The following is a 17,796-nucleotide window of genomic DNA, read 5'->3' as shown; positions in this document are numbered from 1 at the left end:
TGCATTTTCCTTTCCATTTCCCACGTCCCACCCCAAATTCAAATTGATAGTGGAAGGGAGGGGGCAAAGAAGCAACCAACAGGTTTTGCCTTTAAATTATATTAAAATAAATGAAATAAAGTAGATGTCTCTGGTGGCCGTGCTCCGCCGTGCTCAGACCGGCAGAGAGTCGATGGAGGCCTGGAGCTGCAGCAGGGACTCCCTGGCCATGAGGCCGACGGAGCCCTCGGGGGTGGTGGGGTCCTCCAGGCACAGGATGTCTGCCGCCTCGCGCAGCACCGCCGCCGCGGCCGCCAGTTCCTGCCGCAGCTGCGAGTCGCTCAGCAGGTCGGCCTGGAAGCGGCTGCGCGCGTGCAGGATCATGGGCACGTGCAGCTCGTACAGCGTCAGGCCTGCGCACGGCATGCACACGCCACGCAAGCTATCACCTTGCCCCTGTACCTGGGCAGCTTTGGCGACAGCGCACAGTGGGCCAGAAGACCGGTGGAGGCGGCCAAACCAAAACTCTAGACGCGTTTTGAGCTCCAGAGTCGCTCAATGGGACTCGAACTGAACGTGTGACCCCACCAATGGATTGCTCTCCGAACGAGGAATCCATTGGTGGGGTCACACGCTCGGTTCGAGTCCCATTTAGCGACTCGCGAGCTCAAAAAGCGTCTAGAGTTTTGGTTTGGCCGCCTCCACCGGTCTTCTGGCCCACTGTGCAGTGGACTTCCCCCGAAGCCGTTTGCCGCTCGCCTTACCTCTGATGCGGGACATGCCGGGCGCCACCACGTCCAGGGCGGCCAGGTTCTCCCGGCACAGCTCCATCTTCCGCTCCAGCAGGATGTCGGGCAGCTCGTCCAGCGAGTAGCCGTCCACGCGGCCGTAGATCTGCGCCAGGCCGTGCTTGAGCTGCAGCACGAGCGCGTGGCGCGGGTGGAACACGGACTTGTACTGCTTGAGCAGCTTCTCGCGCGCCTCCACGGGGCCGAGCAGCGCGTCGCCCTCGCCCTGGTCCGCGGCCTCCAGGTCGGCCTGCACCACGGCCAGCACTCGGCGCACCTGGTCGCCGCGCAGCGTGTTGCCGCAGTTGTAGCCGTTGCACTTCCAGGCGGCCGACGGGTCTGCGGGGCAAAGCGGTCACGTTCACGTGTTACAGTGAGGCAGCGCGCCCGCAGGGTAGGCAACCCATCGCACGCCGCACACCGTTGGCTGGGCGGGCGCACAGTGGGCTAGAAGACCGGCGGAGACCAATTCTAGATGCGTTTTGAGCTCTAGCGTTGCTAAATGGGACTCGAACCGAACGTGTGACCCTACCAATGGATTCCTCTCCAAACGAGAAATCCATTGGTGGGATCACACGTTCGGTTCGAGTCCCATTTAGCGACTCTGGAGCTCAAAACGCGTGGAGAGTTTCGAGCTCCTCCACCGGTCTTCCGGCCCACCAGGGTATACGAGTCGCTCACCGAGGGGGTTGCTGGCCAGGATGATGCCGTTGTCGCACTTGGTGCACTTGAGGGAGCTCATGTGCGTGCCCAGCTCGGTGGGGTCGGCGCAGCGCGCGCAGTCGCACTCGAAGAACTTGCTGAGGTTGAGGTGCTCGCGGCGCAGCATGGTGGGGTCCAGGGTGTGCGCGTACGAGGTGTACAGTGTGGCGCCCTTGGGGATGGGGAGCGCGGCCCTCACCACAATCCTGCGCGACAAGCACAAGCATTTGAGTCCAAAAATTTCCAAGTGTCTGGCGGTCTACCGATTTTGTCATGAAGTGATTGACCAGTGTGTCCGTTCCGTATCGGACGGGCCGGACGGGCCGGACGGGCCGGACGGGCCCCCACCTGTAGCGCTCGCCCTTCTCGTTGGTGGGGGCGATGGAGTGCACGGTGTTAGGCACGCAGTTGTGGGCGAGCATGGACGTCTTGGGGTACAGGCACAGCACCATGGAGCCGCTCTGCGCCCGCGCCTCGAAGCCGTTCACCTCCAGGATGCCGATGGCCTGGTGGATGTCGTCCTCCGAGAACCTGCAACCCCCGGCAACCCGTCAGTGCTGCCACACTGGAAGGCAAAGATTCCCAGGCGGGCTGGGGAAAGAGACCCCTTTTATCAGGGTTGGCCTGGGATTCCTAGGTGCACTAAGTGTACACGCACCAGTGTCAAAAGGGTTGCCAACTTCGGCCTGCCTGGAGGGCAATATTCTGGCTTCGCCACCGCGAGAAGTTGCCTAGTAGGCAGGCTGAGGTTGGCAACCCTTTCACCAACTAATGTGACAGCGCGACGCCTCTTGGTGCTTTGGCATGCCCGCATACCTCGACTCCAGCTTGCACTTCTTCCTCAGGAAGTCCACGACGTTGACCTGGTTGGCGCCCCACTGCGGGTTCTGCCTCCGCTTCTCGGCGTGGGTCATCAGCACCTTCACCTGCAAGGCCGTCATCGAGGCGAATCACGAAAGGGTCGTAAAGTTTTCTACAGCTATGTCCTTGTTGCTCCTTGCCAGTGTACGCGAGAGAGACAGAAGACGTTACCAGTCATGAAGTGAAGTGGTGTGCCAAATGGAGGGCATACACTGGCAGCACTGCGCACACCCACCTCATTGTCCCACAGCGTGGGGTCCTTGTCCTTGGCCAGGAGCAGCCGCAGTGGTGTCAGGCACTCGTACTGGGGGCTGGTGCCCATGGCCTCCGTGGGCACCGTGAACTTGACGCCGCAAGCCTGGAACACCTGCACACGGGGACGGCTACAACGCCAGCCAGGGGGATCTGAACCGTTTAGTACTCAGGCGTGGATCCAACTTGTGTGTGTGAGAGAGATAGAGAGAGAGAGAGAGGGGGGGGAGAGAGGGGGATTGGGGTAAGTACCCCCAGGCACTAAGGCCACCTGGAAGGTAGGCAAACAGCACTACTTTGCCCCTGCAAATTGGCAAAAAACACAAGATCCGGATCCGCGCCTGCCGGTATTCGAACCCGCGTCACGCACCTTGCACTCGCTGTCGGCATGCATGGGCAGCTTCTCGCACTGGGCGTCGCAGACGGGCCAGCCGCAGGCCGAGCACAGCGCCGAGGCGTCCACGGGGGCGAGGCAGCCCAGGCACAGCGGGTACGTGTCGAGCTTGGGGCCCACCACCACGGGCAACTCGTTGATGACCTCCTCGCCGGCCGCCAGGTCCTTGTTGGCCACGGCGTACCTGGGGCACGCAGGCACGCGAATCTATTGGTGTGGTCACACGGTCGGTTCGAGCCCTGCTTAGCGACTCTGGAGCTGAAAACGCATCCGCCGGCGCCGGGCCACTTTACTCGCTCGCTTGTCTTACCTGCCATACTTGTCGTTGGTGAGGACGTCGATGGGCAGACCCTGGCGACATGAGAGAGCATGGTCAAGAAGGGAGACGCACACTGCAACTATCGGGGGACGCGGCACGACTGAAGCCGAAACGACACTGTAAGTCCGCGAAACTGGTTCGACTGTCAGTTTGCCGCGGTTTGCCGCCTCGCCTCGCGTGCTTCCGCCTCCGCCGCAGCGCCGCTGCAGACTCATTCCGAGAGTCGTTTTCGTCGCTCTGTCTCTCTCGCACCTACGCGGGACGCGTCGTGAGTGCGAGGGAGACAGAGCGACGAAAACGGCTCTCGGCATCAGGCCGCTGCGGACGGGCTGGACGGGCTCACCTACCATTTTGTCAAAAAAGGAACGAAACTCTACTACGATTGCGGATGTTTTACAGTGGGCGCGGCGCGGTGCGGAGTGCCGCGCGTGTCGGGGGCGCGGCGGACGTGGCGGACGCGCGGCTCGAGGCGAAGACCGGCTAAAAGGACGACGGCGGCGTCGAGAGGCTCTCCCTCCGACCGGGCCGGCACTCGCACTGCAACTGCTTCGCCGCGACCCTCTCTCTACTCGCGCCCCGAGATGTTTGGGGTCCCGCAGCCTCCCTTCCCGAAGACTCCCCGCCTTGGCCGAGCTTCAAGGCAGCGCGCCAGAGGCTGCCAGTGGCAACCAGAGGCCGCCACAGACGTCCAGGTGGAGATGGGTCCGTCGAGAAGCCGGTAGAGAGTTGCTGCTGACTGTCAAGGTGTCCTTGTTGTTTGCCCACTTGTAGTGCGCGTAGAGAAAGGAAGCACCTGAAGATCCGACTTTTCAGCGCAATTTTCCCCACTTTTTTGGATTTTTTTGCGGAGTTTCATCCAAACAGGCGCAGGCTCAGACACGCATTGAAAGTCAGTGCCATGCCGTGCGCGCGGCACTGCACGGCAGCCGATTCTTACAGTGCAGCGCCCCGGGCCTTCGTTCCGAAAGGTCGGTCCGTCGCTCTGTCTCTGTCGCACTCGCGCGGAGTTGCTTGGCGGTGCGAGAGAGACAGACTGACAAAACGAACCTCTTCGGAACGCGCCTTGCCGGCCACGCCGCCACGCCGAGGGGTGGCTATTTTCGGAGGGAGGAGGGAATGAAACAAGAAGAGGCGGCGACCGGCGAGCACTAAAGATGGAGAGAGAGAGAGAGAGAGAGAGAAGAGAGAGAGAGAGAGAGAGAGAGAGAGAGAGAGAGAGAGAGAGAGAGAGGGGGAGAGAGAGAGAGAGAGAGACGACGTTGAGGTCGGTGCGCGGTAGCAAAACAGCACCGAAAGGGCGATGACTTGGAAATTGGGCCAAACAGTGAAACTGCTCGGCACCTGCTCGAGTCTTGTTGATCCACGATGCACCTGTCTCGAAAGGGTTGCCTACCTCGGCCTGGGCAATATCAGGGCTTTGCTCTCGGAAGTTGCCTGCAGGTCGGCAACCCTTTTGACACCTGCGCATTCGTGGGAATGTTTACCTACTTAGGTGGCAACACTGATTCATTCATACAGTTGGTGACTCGGTTGTGAAGTCCAGCCCTCTCTCCCTCTCTCTAAAAAAAACTTTATTGATTTCGAACAAAGGCGTCTAGAGTTTTGGCCACTTCCACCGGTCTTCTGGCCCACTGTGCGGCGGGCGTGAGTCAGTGGATTCGACCCTCGCAATCAACGTAGGACACCTCGTCGAGTACAGTCACACAAAACAGTTTCAAATGAAAGGGCGCGCTTGTGTTGCTGTTGGCGTGCCGTAGCCCCTATCCCCTCCCCTCCCCAGTCCTGACGCCTCTCAAGGTGAACTGTCCGAAAACTGGTCGCTATGCTTCCGCGCGCCGAAGACCTGCCTGCCCGCCCATTCGGAAGGAGCAGTGTTTGCATTAATACTACACTCTAAATCTACTGGTGTTGTTGCAAAGGCGGTAAAATCTTTTAATGGTAAAGTCTAAAGCCAGCGTCAACTGCACATCCTGTACCGTACCAAAAAAGTGATACACATTCTACCGCCTTTCGATTTAGAGTGTAGTGCATGCGTGACGAAGACAAAAACATAAGAGACGGTGAGAGCCTGGCTGAAATAAGTGCACCGTAGTAAGTCTTCCTAGATTCCTAGATCACATATCTACAGTGATCTAGGACTCTCACATGTCTACCGTGATCTAGGACTCTGAGTCTCACGCCTCTCGCAGTTTATTGCAATCTTCCCGCTCCGGCAGCAGACTGATTCCGAGAGTCGTTTTCGTCGCGCTGTCTCTCTCACGCTTATGGGGCGTCTCGCATTGGTGCGAGAGAGACAGAGCGACGAAAACGGCTCTCGGAATCGGTCTGCAGGCCGCCGCATATTTTGTGTTTTTCTTGTGTCCCACGTGTCCCCCTCCCCCACCGCGGGCTCCAATCCGCGGCTGATACTGCCGCGGACTAGACTGGCTTGTCCGGGTGGCGGCAGTTGTCGATCCGACTCGGGTAGTGTCTGTTGTGATAGGGTCACTAGTGCGTCGCTGCCGACGTAGAGGTGCCCAGCGCACTGCGCGGCACTGCGCGCCCTGGGGTCCACGGTCTAGGGCTCTAGGTGCGTACAGCGGGCCAGAAGACCAGTGGAGGCGGTGAAAATCCCGGATGCTTTTTGAGCTCCAGAGTCGCTAAATGGGCCTCGAACCGAACGCGTGACCCCACCAATGGATTGCTCTCGGAAGAAGGAATCCATTGGTGGGGTCACTCGCTCGGTTCGAGCCCTGTTTACCGACTCTGAAGCTCAAAACGCGCCTGCAGTTTTGGCCGCCGGCGCCGGTCTTCTGGCCCACTGTGGTGCGACGACAAGGACCTCATGGAGTGGACCGCCAGCACGGCGTGGGTGGTGGCGTCCAGCGTGTACATCGGCGTCAAGACGCTGGTGTACACGTGCTACGCGGCGGCGCTCATGGCGTGCAGGCAGGCCTCCACGCGCCGCTGGCTCTTCTCCTACACTCGGCGGATCGCGCCGCCCAAGTGCCTGCAGGACCCGGCCCTGGGCCAGCACGGCTACGTCACGGTCAAGGTGCGTAGCCACGGCCGCCCCGACGGCCCCGACGGCCCCAGCACACAGATGTGGAAAGCGCCCGCTTCTGACCCGCCGTGACCCCAACCCATTGCGAACGCGGTGAAAACGGCTCCCGGTTTTCCCAGGAAATACCTTGCAGTCGCCTTTGCTTTAGGGCACCTATGGGAGAAACAGGAACCGTTTTTGTCGAAGACAGGTGTATACATCTCGTAAATGGTGACTGGAACAAGCACTGAAAATGTCTTGGTGAAAGGCTGCTCCAACATATTATGGTGGAGATTTTCTCCATAATACTAACGAAATTCGTCCCCTTGATCGTTGACGAAAGGTTGCCTGTATTGCAGGGCTTGAAGTTCCACTACGTCGAGAAAGGGGACAGGTCCAAGCCGTTGATGCTATTTGTACACGGGTTCCCTGACTTCTGGTACTCCTGGAGACATCAAACGAAAGAGTTCAGCACAGACTACTGGTCGGTAGATTTTGGAAGTATCTGTCAATGTGGCTGGGAAGTCCTATTCGGCAAGAAATCCATCTCTGACTCCCTTTCAGGACAGTGGCGATCGATTTGCGAGGATGCGGCAGCTCGGCCAAGCCGTCTGATGTTTTTGACTATAGTATGATTCTTCTGGTGGATGACATCAAAGGGATCGTAACGGAGCTTGGTAAGTGGAACAAATACACATTTGTTAAATTTGAGAACCATGTGTAAATTTGTACTTTTCCATACATTGATGGAATCGATAAATTTCTCTATCCTGCAGGAAGAAAGAAATTCATCCTCGTCGCCAGCGGCTGGGGCGCATTCATATCATGGTGCTTCTTGGAGAAGTACCCAGAAATGGTCTCCAAGTACATTATGATGAACGGACCCTCAATGAAAGTGTTTACCCAACTTTCAAAATCCTTTTCCTCCGACCAATCTTCCAGATCGTGGTGGGTCTCGTCATGACATTGACACTGTGATTAACTTGTTGGTAAACTTCCTTCTGAAAAATTTTCCTCCCGACAGGTATACTTATCTTTTCCAAATGCCGTATCTGGGTGAATTGTACCTGAGTTTCGACGACTTTGCGTGGGTGCGGGACGAATTGATACGCCACCGAAGTCCTTACGTGACGGATGAAGACATAGAAGCGTATAAATACAACTTATCGCAGCCAGGTAAGAGGACATCTCTGCAATTCCACTTGGAAGTTTTCTTGCCTCTCCAGTAGCGTTCCGTTATGAATTTGGCAGTCCGGGGAGTGACAAGCAAATTTACCAAAGAAATTGCAGTGACCTCAAGAAATTGAATTATTGTCCACACTCGCTGAGTAAACACTTTGATTTGGCCAGGCGCGTTGACGCCCCTGCTGCACTACTACAAGGCTGCCTACCGGACGATGGTCCGCCAGGGCCTCTTCCCGGAGTACGTCAGCGCCACGGCCGCGGCCTCGGCCAATGGCGAGCCGCGGCCCCCAGGCCTCTTCATCTTCGGGGCGCAGGACTTCGCGCTGGACGTCAAGTGCGTCGTCATGCTCGAGTTCTCCGTCGAGAACCTCAAGACGCTGGTCGTCAAAGAAGCGGGCCACTTCGTCCACCAGGACGAGCCCGTGGTCGTCAACCAAGCCATGCGGTCATTTCTTCAATAACTCGTTGTGATATTAATTCATGCTGTACATAGTTCTTCGCCTCAATACACCCTCATTCGAGAGCCTTTTCGATTCTTCGACTGTTTTTCCCCGACCTACCCCGCTGGTCGTCAAGCTGCTTTGTCAAGGGTCACTGGGCGTCGCTCCCGAAGTGGACGTGGCTGTTTATCTCGTGCCTGGACTACGGAGGGAAAACCAGTGCTGCAGGTCCGCACTTTTTCCGTGACAAACTACGGAATATTTACAGTGTGTATACAGGTGCTAAGAGGTGAGGTTCCCGGTGTGCCAGCAGGAAGAGCAAGCCGCTGTGGCTCTTCCCCCGCCTCGAGGTAGGCAACCCATCGTACGCGCCCATCAAGCGACCATTCGCGGCGGCGCCGGCCTGGTAGGCAACCCAACTGACGAGGCAATGTCACAACAACAACAGTATGTTCATGATGACGAAACGGGCTGCTCTGAACTTCGATTTGACCTTCCGAAGTTGCTAATTGAAAGTTATCCCAGGGGTTTTCATAAGGGATACATTGTATGCATGACAAACCAGTCAGATTTTTCGCAAGCTTACCTCATAATTATCGGAAAATCCTGAAGGTATTCTGGTGAAGTGGTTTCCAGAGATCCAGCGAGATTTTCAGATGCTTCGTTTTACATCAAAGACCATATTACAGCTCAGAGGAACAACAGGCAAAAAGTTTTTTTTTTTAAGGATGTTTTGGAACGTTTTGAAGATTTTTTTCAGAAGTTCTCCGGGAATTCCCGGGATATTTTTAGGCAGTCTGTCTTCGGTGTGTTACGGTATGGTGATGTATGGTGACCCCGTCACGGCTGGATTCTGAGGGATTGGCCGTGTCATTGTCAGGCCGCCTTTAAATTCATGCGACTTTTTTTCTTTTCAGTGCGTGGCGTATGTACGAGCACGAGTGTTTCTTAAACTGCGACACGCACAAAAAGTCCCTTGACAATTGTGAATAACGTCTCAACTTTCTAGACACGTAGTTCTGCATCTGTCAGCTTTTTGTCCACCCTACAGGTGTGGATTTCAAGGGGGGGGGGGTATCGCAAAAATCACTACATTGCCCCCTCCGTAGAAAAATCCTGAGTAGGCACCACGCCCTTATCAACACGACACAGCCAGCAGGGCAGCCCCGCCTAGCTGCTACTCCTAGTGTAGGTGTGTGGTTTGGGAGTCGCGTGGCCCGACGGCCTGACGGCCCCGGCAACAAAGAAGCCAGGTCGTTACAGCTTGATTGGCGGTGAACTTCAGTCGGTGTGAGAAGCAGCGTGACAGAACTACAACAACCAGCTTTGCGTCTCGCGGAGTGCTTCTGGAAATTCCAGCGAAGCGGAGAACGGAGAGGAAAACCGATTGTCTGGGGCAAAGGGCCACATTTCCTTGTTTGCAGAACAAATTGGCAACCTCTTTTGGTGTGTCATGCTGAGCCCATGTGTGTGTCTGTGTGTGTGTGTTTTCATCTCTCTCTCCCTCTCTCTCTCTCTGCCGCCGTTGCCGAGTGACTCGGATCACGGCAGTGCTGCCACAAAAGTAGGCGCAAATTCCCACTAATTGCGCCAATGTGAAAAGGGTTGCCAACCTCCGCCTGCCTTCTCGGCCACTTCTCGATAGCGAGGCCAAGACATCGCCCGTCGCCCAGGCTGAGGTTGTCAACCCTTTTCACACTGTTACATAGTAGGAATTTATTTTTTTTGCTCTCTATGGCAGCATTGTAACGCGGATGACATGAGCGGCAGACGAGAGAGAGAGAGGGGAGAGGGGAAACTCCTCTACTTCGTCGTTGTTGGTGGGAGGCGGCGCGGCAGCGACAGACAGTGGGCACGCCGGCACGCCACCACGCTTGGGCCGCGGGACCCGTGTTTAGACCGCGTTCGGGCGAACAGTGACTGAAGCTGGCTACGCTGCCGGCAGGCACTCCAGCCTCCTAGTCCACCAATCTTCCATCCAGACAGACGACGCAGCGCCGTCATTCCGCTGCAGGTGCGTACTGCGTGCAGTGTCCTCCCAGGGCATCGTCAAGACCACGTAGGGGTTTTCTCACTTTCATTGCCAGACCTTCAAACAAAACAGTGTACTGGCTTTCGTTGTGGACGCGATAGACCGAATTGGCAGCAAGGCGAGAAGACAGAACCGACGAGGACGTCACTAGAATGAGTCAGGACCAGTCAGGACACACGTGGTACACACGTGGTGCGGTAGACTGATTCGGAAAGTCGTTTTCGTCGCGCTGTCTCTCTCGCACCTGTAGGGAACGCCCGCCGAGTTCGAGAGAGACAGAGCGACAAAAACGACTCTCGGAATCAGTCTGCAGGTCTCATCCCAGAGCCGACGGCAGGGCGGTAGGACGGCGACGGCAGGGCTAGGTCGACGAGGTGCGACTGCTATCAGCGGCGCGCGCGGGCGCGCTGCCCTTTTGTCCTGAACCTCCGCATCACACCTTATCAGCAGACTGATTCCGAGAGTCGTTTTCGTTGCCCTGTCTCTCTCGCACCTACAGGGGACGTCCCATGAGTGCGAGAGAGACGGAGCCACGAAAGCGACTCTCGGAATCAGTCTACCGCAGACGGCTCCGCGACCGGCGAGTCGAGGCTCACCCTTCGGCGGGGAAGGACGGCGGCAGTTGGACATCGTGTTGCTTGACGCGTTGCAGCACCATGGCGCCGCCGGCAGCGAGTCAGCGCACCGCCTCCATCGGCTGGGTGCTGATGGCCAGCGTCTACGTCTACTCCAAGGCCTTCGCCTACAGCTGCATGATGATGGGCTTCATGCTGCTCAAGCAGCTCACCACGCCCCGCTGGCTGTTCGGCTACAAGACGCGCACCACGCCGCCCCAGTGCCTGCAGGACCCGGACCTGGGGCAGCACGGCTACGTCACGGTCAAGGTGCGTGGAGGTGCGTGGAGGGGGGCTTGGCCTTGGCTGGCCTTGGCGCCTGCGGAGCGCAGTGTAGGCAACCAGGCGACACCCGCGTTCGACGGGATTGCCTACCCTCCGTGTCGCAGGCGCTACTCTTCAGCAGACTGATTCCGAGAGTCGTTTTCGTCGCTCTGTCTCTCTCGCACTCATGGGACGTCCCCTATAGGTGCGAGAGAGACAGAGCGACGAAAACGACTCTCGGAATCAGTCTACAGTCGCAAGCCCGAGCTAAAAAAGGTTGAAATCATGTCAGTGAAGATCTCTTCGTCTCCGATTGGCAGGGCGAGAAGTTTCACTACGTCGGGAAGGGAGACCGGGCCAAGCCGCTGATGCTGTTCGTGCATGGTTTCCCCGATTTCTGGTACTCCTGGAGGCACCAGATGAAAGAGTTCAGCCGGGACTACTGGACGGTGGCGGTGGACATGCGGGGGTACGGTGGCTCGCCCAAGCCGGCCGATGTCTTCGACTACGCAGTGCCCCTGTTAGTGGATGATATCAAAGGCATCGTGACAGCACTTGGTAAGTATGTCACATCATTAGGCCTCTAGCGTTGCATCTGACTCCAAATTTAGTCCTTGTTTTTATTGTGTTTTTCTTTCAGGAAGGGAGAAATTTATCCTCGTCGGCCACGACTGGGGTGCTGTCATATCATGGGCCTTCTTGGACAGGTACCCAGAAATGATTGAGAAGTACATTATCATGAATGGCCCCAATTCTAAGGTGTTCATGCAACTGCAAAGATCATCTACATCCAAGCAATCTTCCATGTCATGGTCCGTATTCAAATTAGCTGTGCTTTTAGCCTATTTGTTAACAATTATTTTGATGTGCTAATTTTTTTTACTTCTTATAGGTATATGTATCTTTTCCAAGTACCATACCTAGCCGAATTGTTTGTGACTTTTGGTGATTTTGGATTGTTCCGAAAAATGCTATTGGGTCACAAAAGAAGCAGCCCATTTGTGACAGACGGTGACATTGAGGCATATAAATACACCTTTTCTCAGCCAGGTAAGGAACTCTAACTGAATCTGATTAGTCGTTGAGAACTCAACCAGTTCAGTAGCCCTCTAGCAATTTAATTTTTATTTTTTCCAGGGTGCATCACGCCACCATTCAACTACTACCGAGCTTTTTTCCGTTCAGTAATATTGAAGGGCCTTGTTCGTGAGGCTAAGAAGGCCAAGACAGAGAACGTAGAAAGACCTAAAGGATTGTACATATTTGGAGCTAAAGATGTTGCCATAGATGTACAGTGTGTGGGCATGCTCAAAGAACAAATTGAAAACCTTGAAACTAAGATAATTGAAGACGGAAATCATTTTGTCCACCAGGACGAACCTGTGGCTGTGAACAAATCCATCCAATCATTTCTTAAATAAGTTGTAATTTATACATTTTAATCTTACACTGTTAGGTAATATATAAATAAACAAATTATTCTTAACTAAGAGTGAAGTTGGTGTTATTGTTCTTGCAACCCAAGGTTATACACATACTATCCTAGTCCATGAATAGTGCACTCCCAAAATCTTACCAAGGAGCTAATTGAAAGGTCCCAGGTCCAAGGCCAGTCAATTTAAATCAATTAAAATAGAGTGTTACTTGAATAGTAACAGTTTCAACAGTTTATTTTATGAAAGAACTAAGTATATAATGTACATCTTTTTTTTTCAATGGAATCGAGCATAAACATCTTTGTACTAAAAGATAAGACAAAATTTATTATAATTTATTGGCCTTTGGCAACTCCTACCAATGCTGGTCGGATACACCTTTCATGCAGCTTGTAACCAACCTTGGAAACCACAACTACAGTTCCAGGTTGTTTCCCTTGAACCTCCTACATAAAACAGGTTTAAACAAAAGTGCACATATTAGAATGATTGCATTACATTATTAAAACATCAAAGTACCAACAAACAACATGGCAGACTCACCTGTTCAAAGAGGGCCTCATGTAAATTAGGGTCAAACTTTTCATTTAATGGATTGACTTGTAGGAGTCCGTGTCTGGTAAACACCTTAGTCGAACAAATACAACAAAAAAAATATAATGTACAAATTTTTTTAACATTTTTATATCTAACCATGCAAGGTGTTTATCAACTCTTACCTTCAGGAGCTGCGCTTCTGTCATAGTTAAACCTTCATAGAGATTTTTAAGATGGGGGTTATTATCTTTGACTTCCTCCTTAGGCACGCTTTCAGTAGCTTTCCCTAAGATGTCAGCAACCTGGAAGAGGATTAAAAAATATTCTCATGAAGGAAAGAGACTTATTAATTCATCCATATATACTTCTAGATTCTATCATTTAGACTCACCTCTAACAGGTCTTTACAGAATCCTTGAATTGCAAATAATTTGCCATCCTGAATCTGCTTTGTTAGACGATTCCGCAAGTTCTCTCTGTCTGCCAATGATCTTTTATATTTATCCTATTAACAAAAAAGAATTGGTGAGAACAAGGGCAAAACTGATCAACTTGCAAAATCATGCGTTGAATGACATGTAACATTGTTGTCATTAAAATAATGATGAACCACTCACATCAAGATCTGCAACTTTTTCTGACAAAACTTTTGATTCAGAGCTAAGTTTTTCGATTTCTTGCTTCAGTTTCTTCTCTATTTCGGACTCCCCTGTGGGTGGAATGGTTGAGTCGTTTTTAGACTCTTCCGCTGCTGCGCTGAAGGCTCGCTTGTTGATTCTGTGGACCAGTAGGTGATGCAATCAGTTAGTTTTCACAGCAATGATCGACGGCAGTTATAAGATCCCAAAGAGCAGTAGGTACGAATAACTGTTCGAGATAGACAACACTTCTTAACAAAGCTTGCAATTATTTAATTCAAGTAGTTTCACAGCAGACGGTTTTATAATGGGGAACCATGTGATGCCAACGAAGGGAACTACAAACGCTAACACTTCCTCAAAGTGGCAGGACAGTAAACACTATTCACACATTTTAGGGGTCCCAGGTGGAAGAAGGAACAGAATGGAACAAACAACAGGGTAACAGAGTCCACAAATGAAATCTTGAATGAACCTTAACCTCTGTATGGGCCATGGCAAAGACAAGGTGAAAGTAAAAGTGCACTTACAATGCAAGAGCATTTCGCTGAACGCTTGACGACCTCTCCAGGACGAAACGGGTAAGTCTGTACCCACTGCTAAGTGCATTGGTTGCCATTGTCAGACGAATTGCACTACAAACAGCGAAATCGAAAATGTTGGAAACTCAACCAACGACGAGCGCTGCTGCTGCACACCACCGGTGGAAGGGGTAGGGATGGGTGAAGGGGGTGAAGGGGCACGGGGGAGGGGGCAGCGTGTGTGAGGCTAAAAGTATGAGAAACTTTACTCCAGAAACTCTAGCCTCGCCGTCACGAAATTAGTGTGAATAGCAATGTGACAAAATTTGACATGTTCTGCATGTTTCATTCATTATTCCTTCCTGAATTCTTTCTAATATTTCAGCAGACGTGACTGATTATTTGAAGGACGCGCTACAAACTTGATATTTTTGAATTTCCATTTCGAGAATCTAGCAGGAGTCACTTTCTTCGGTTGGCTTTCAAGTGGAACATTGTCGCATGTCGGATTTTCGCACGACTCTGAGACCAAACATTTGATTGAATGAGTCACTGATCAACTAGGACCCAGGTGTCATCGGGTGGGAGTTACGCCCACACAATGGATGACTTGAAAGAGATAGATGGAGTGCCCAACCCTGCTGTCCGTCTTCGTCGAATGGCAGAAAAGGTTTCAGCCTTAGCTGTGGATCACAACCTGCCTGCTGTCATGTAAGGATTTTATTACAATCATGTTGTTTTTTAAGTTTTATTGTCACCTGTCTGTCTGTCATGGGTCCTAAGATTTTTATTACTTTTCGAGATAGACCTCAGTGTTTGGTGACAGTGAATTTCCGGAATTTTCTTGGACGTTATGCTTTCAATTAACTCCGCTCCTTTTTCTTTTGACAGGTATTTTCGATCTGGTCTTCAAATGGTGCGAATGGCAGATATGTACATCAAACAAGGCGATGTTAAAGAAGCGTACCTGCTCTACTTAAGATTTATAACGTTAGTCACATGAGTTCTACCTTTTACAATCAATTAATGGAAATTGGTTCACCAACTTTTCTCCCCCACATCATTTCAGATTATTTCTTGAAAAAATAAGGGAACATCCAGGATGGGCTTCACTCCCAGCACAAGACAGAAAAATTGTGTCAGAAAAATTGAAATCAGCTATTCCGAAAGCAGAAAAACTTAAAGAGAGTCTTCGGCAACAATTTGAAGAGGAGTACCAACAAAAGGTTAGTTTATTTCCTCTTTGCTTGAGTATGCTTGCAATGGACGTTTTGTAATGTCTTTGACGCTCTGTCTAGGTGACTTGGTTGAGAGAGAAGCAAAGAGTCGCTGCTGAGGAGGAAGCAAGACGACAGCAGATTGAGGAACAGAGGAGGCAACAGCTGAAGCAGAAGCAGGATGCAGTTATTTCGAATATTGGTCGTGCCACCTCTGATGTTGTGACTGGCCCAACAGTTCCCCTAGACAGCATAGTGTATCCTGATGCCAATCATACTTTGCCTAGCAATCAAAGAGTCATCCTGCCCTCTGCACCCTACCTGGAACCGACGACAGTCCATCTCCCAGCTGTTCCCTCCGTTCCTACCAGTTACAAAAGTTTGAGTCCAAGGTTAGCTCAACATTTTGTAACTCAAGTAAACCACCAATATTTTAAACTTTTATAAAACCTCTAAGTTTGTTGAACTTTAATTTTTAAACGGATATTATTTTTTACAGCCTACCAACTATTGATAGAACCACAAAGCCAGCCTCGCTATTAAGTCTTTCTGTTCAATCTCAGTATGGTTTACGTAATGTGGTTGTTCCAAGTCAATTAGTGGAAAGATTTTTAGTTCTGGCCCATGGCACCACTGTTCAGAACATTGAAACTTGTGGCATTCTTGCTGGGCTGGTGGTATGTAACTTTTCGGCCACCATGTAAATTCTACATGGAACATCTGACTGACTTGTTGTAAGCCTTTCCTTGTCTCACCTATTTTTCTCTTTCAGGATCAAAATCAATTGGTAATTACTCACCTCATCTTACCTAAGCAGAATGCAACACCTGACTCATGCACAACAGAAAATGAAGAGGAAGTATTTACGTACCAAGATAAACACAATCTTATCACCCTTGGATGGATTCATGTAAATATCCTATCCAGTTATCAACATAGTTAGTAACTTAATGCAACACGGTTTTTATGTTTTTGGATCTCCTTTTTCAGACTCATCCTTCACAAACAGCTTTCCTCTCAAGTGTTGACCTGCATACGCATTGTTCCTATCAACTAATGATGCCTGAAGCCATAGCAATTGTATGTGCTCCACGTTACAAAGAGTATGTTCTTCAATTTATCAAAGCTGTGTCGTAATTGTCTTGCACATTATGTTTAACTTTTAAAAATATTTTTTTCTGACCTTACAGTAACAGCATATTTAGCCTCACTCAAAACTATGGACTGGATTTCATTGCAAAGTGCACCAAGACAGGTTTCCATCCACACCCTTCAGAACCCCCATTGTTCTCAGTGAGCATGAAATTTGAAATACACTTGGCTTTTCTGTTGATAAAATAAATTTACCATATTAACTTTTCTGTTCTCTTGTAGGTTGCTGACCATGCTAGGCTTGAAAGTGACTTACCTGTGGAAGTTATTGACTTGCGAAGATAGAGGCACCTCTCAGCAAATTACAATCAAATTTAAAAAATAAAAACTGTTTTTAATTGTTTTCAATAGTCTTGAAAATTTTGTTGTCTTTTTTCTTTTGTTAATTTACGTACACTTATGTATGATATTTTTAATGACAAAATATGGAATGTGTTCTCTATGGTTAATTATTGTTGTGGTTTTGTGCTAGACAACATTCCTGTTTGTTTGAAATGGTGGACAAGTCTCTTTTTCACCCCTGCCTTCATATACCTGTGGCCTTTCTTATCAGCATATAGTAGTTTATTTTGAAGTTTAATACATATATGTTTATTTTTTCCAAGCCATTAATTTTGGTCTGTTGGTTTTATCAATGGTGATACTAGTTCTATTTCTTGATACCTTCTCTAGAACACATTATTTGTGTCAGTGTATTTTAATGTTTGTGTTTCTGGCTTTTAAATGTCAAAAAAAAAAAAAAAAAATTCAATATGTAGAATGACATGAATTTATTTCACTCGTGCTAAACTTTTAACAGCTCTCGATGGAAGCCTTTCCTTGTAAGCCCTGTAGTTGTATATTGACCATATTGTGTGAACTCTATCTGTAGTGTAATTCAAGTTTACAACCTGAATCCCTCCTGCTCTTCCTCCCAAATTTGCAAACTTGACCACAGTGCCTAGGAGTTCTTTTATAATTGCTTATCTTTCCATGTGATGAGACTACTCTTCTATTGTTCCATATATTTTTTTTGCGATTTAACCAATAACCATGATATGTGACCTATCCTATCCATCTGCTATAAATCCCTTCATTGTTAAATATTGTGTAACTGAGTTAAGCCTGTGCTTTATGTGTTAGTGTGGCTGATATATTTTTTATGTGGAGACTGAAACTAGAAATTTGGTCTGCAACTTTTTGGCTGTAATAATTTTTTATGTTTGTTGTGTATGAAACAGAGATGGAGACAATAGTTCTCCATTTCAAAATGCCCACATTCGGTTCTTCAATTTTTTTTGAACAACTTACCACGGATAAAATTACTTTTGTGTTCTGAGATAATTAGTCTGAGCTGTATTTTCACCTTCTCCTTATACTCTTACTGTTGTGTCATGAGAAAAAAATGTATGTCAAACAATATAGTTTTCGCAAAGATTAAACCTTGCCTCTATCCTAGTTGCA

The 17,796-nt window shown here is 50.4% G+C and overlaps 5 protein-coding genes across 6 annotated transcripts; 3 read left to right on the top strand and 2 right to left on the bottom strand.

The window, feature by feature from the left end:
- Window positions 1-89: 89 nt before the first annotated feature.
- LOC117647503 (SET domain-containing protein SmydA-8-like) lies at window positions 90-3,783 on the bottom strand. Its single transcript, XM_034389260.1, has 9 exons — window positions 3,643-3,783; window positions 3,287-3,327; window positions 2,953-3,160; window positions 2,566-2,697; window positions 2,286-2,395; window positions 1,818-2,000; window positions 1,449-1,675; window positions 744-1,106; window positions 90-392 (listed from the first exon to the last, which is right to left on the bottom strand). The coding sequence occupies exons 1-9, from the start codon at window positions 3,643-3,645 to the stop codon at window positions 154-156; spliced, it is 1,506 nt and encodes a 501-aa protein (XP_034245151.1). The 5' UTR covers window positions 3,646-3,783; the 3' UTR covers window positions 90-153.
- Window positions 3,784-5,747: 1,964 nt separating this feature from the next.
- Window positions 5,748-8,018, top strand: LOC117647504 (epoxide hydrolase 3-like). Its single transcript, XM_034389261.1, has 7 exons — window positions 5,748-5,864; window positions 6,065-6,329; window positions 6,677-6,801; window positions 6,882-6,994; window positions 7,094-7,265; window positions 7,342-7,493; window positions 7,668-8,018. Exons 2-7 carry the CDS (start codon window positions 6,120-6,122, stop codon window positions 7,961-7,963), a joined length of 1,068 nt encoding a protein of 355 aa, XP_034245152.1. The 5' UTR covers window positions 5,748-5,864; window positions 6,065-6,119; the 3' UTR covers window positions 7,964-8,018.
- A 1,777-nt stretch (window positions 8,019-9,795) lies between these two features.
- Window positions 9,796-12,349, top strand: LOC117647046 (epoxide hydrolase 4-like). Of its 2 annotated transcripts, XM_034388529.1 has the most exons (6): window positions 9,796-9,956; window positions 10,627-10,858; window positions 11,173-11,410; window positions 11,493-11,664; window positions 11,745-11,902; window positions 11,990-12,349. In XM_034388529.1, exons 2-6 carry the CDS (start codon window positions 10,631-10,633, stop codon window positions 12,271-12,273), a joined length of 1,080 nt encoding a protein of 359 aa, XP_034244420.1. In that variant the 5' UTR covers window positions 9,796-9,956; window positions 10,627-10,630; the 3' UTR covers window positions 12,274-12,349. The 2 variants fall into 2 exon arrangements, with proteins under 2 accessions (XP_034244420.1, XP_034244419.1); XM_034388528.1 differs by lacking the exon at window positions 9,796-9,956 and having other exon boundaries at window positions 10,543-10,858.
- A 130-nt stretch (window positions 12,350-12,479) lies between these two features.
- On the bottom strand, window positions 12,480-14,183 carry LOC117647047 (grpE protein homolog, mitochondrial). The gene is made up of 6 exons (XM_034388530.1): window positions 13,994-14,183; window positions 13,443-13,602; window positions 13,217-13,330; window positions 13,008-13,127; window positions 12,832-12,915; window positions 12,480-12,734 (listed from the first exon to the last, which is right to left on the bottom strand). Exons 1-6 carry the CDS (start codon window positions 14,080-14,082, stop codon window positions 12,624-12,626), a joined length of 678 nt encoding a protein of 225 aa, XP_034244421.1. The 5' UTR covers window positions 14,083-14,183; the 3' UTR covers window positions 12,480-12,623.
- Window positions 14,184-14,281: 98 nt separating this feature from the next.
- On the top strand, window positions 14,282-17,790 carry LOC117647045 (STAM-binding protein-like). The gene is made up of 9 exons (XM_034388526.1): window positions 14,282-14,695; window positions 14,876-14,974; window positions 15,054-15,210; window positions 15,283-15,593; window positions 15,701-15,878; window positions 15,974-16,111; window positions 16,192-16,304; window positions 16,392-16,494; window positions 16,576-17,790. Exons 1-9 carry the CDS (start codon window positions 14,586-14,588, stop codon window positions 16,636-16,638), a joined length of 1,272 nt encoding a protein of 423 aa, XP_034244417.1. The 5' UTR covers window positions 14,282-14,585; the 3' UTR covers window positions 16,639-17,790.
- Window positions 17,791-17,796: the final 6 nt, after the last annotated feature.

Source organism: Thrips palmi, unplaced genomic scaffold, assembly GCF_012932325.1.
Source record: "Thrips palmi isolate BJ-2018 unplaced genomic scaffold, TpBJ-2018v1 HiC_scaffold_2, whole genome shotgun sequence".
Taxonomy (NCBI): Eukaryota; Metazoa; Arthropoda; class Insecta; order Thysanoptera; family Thripidae; genus Thrips; species Thrips palmi.
Note: the sequence above shows the minus strand (reverse complement) of the source record. Positions and strands in the feature narration are given on the sequence as shown.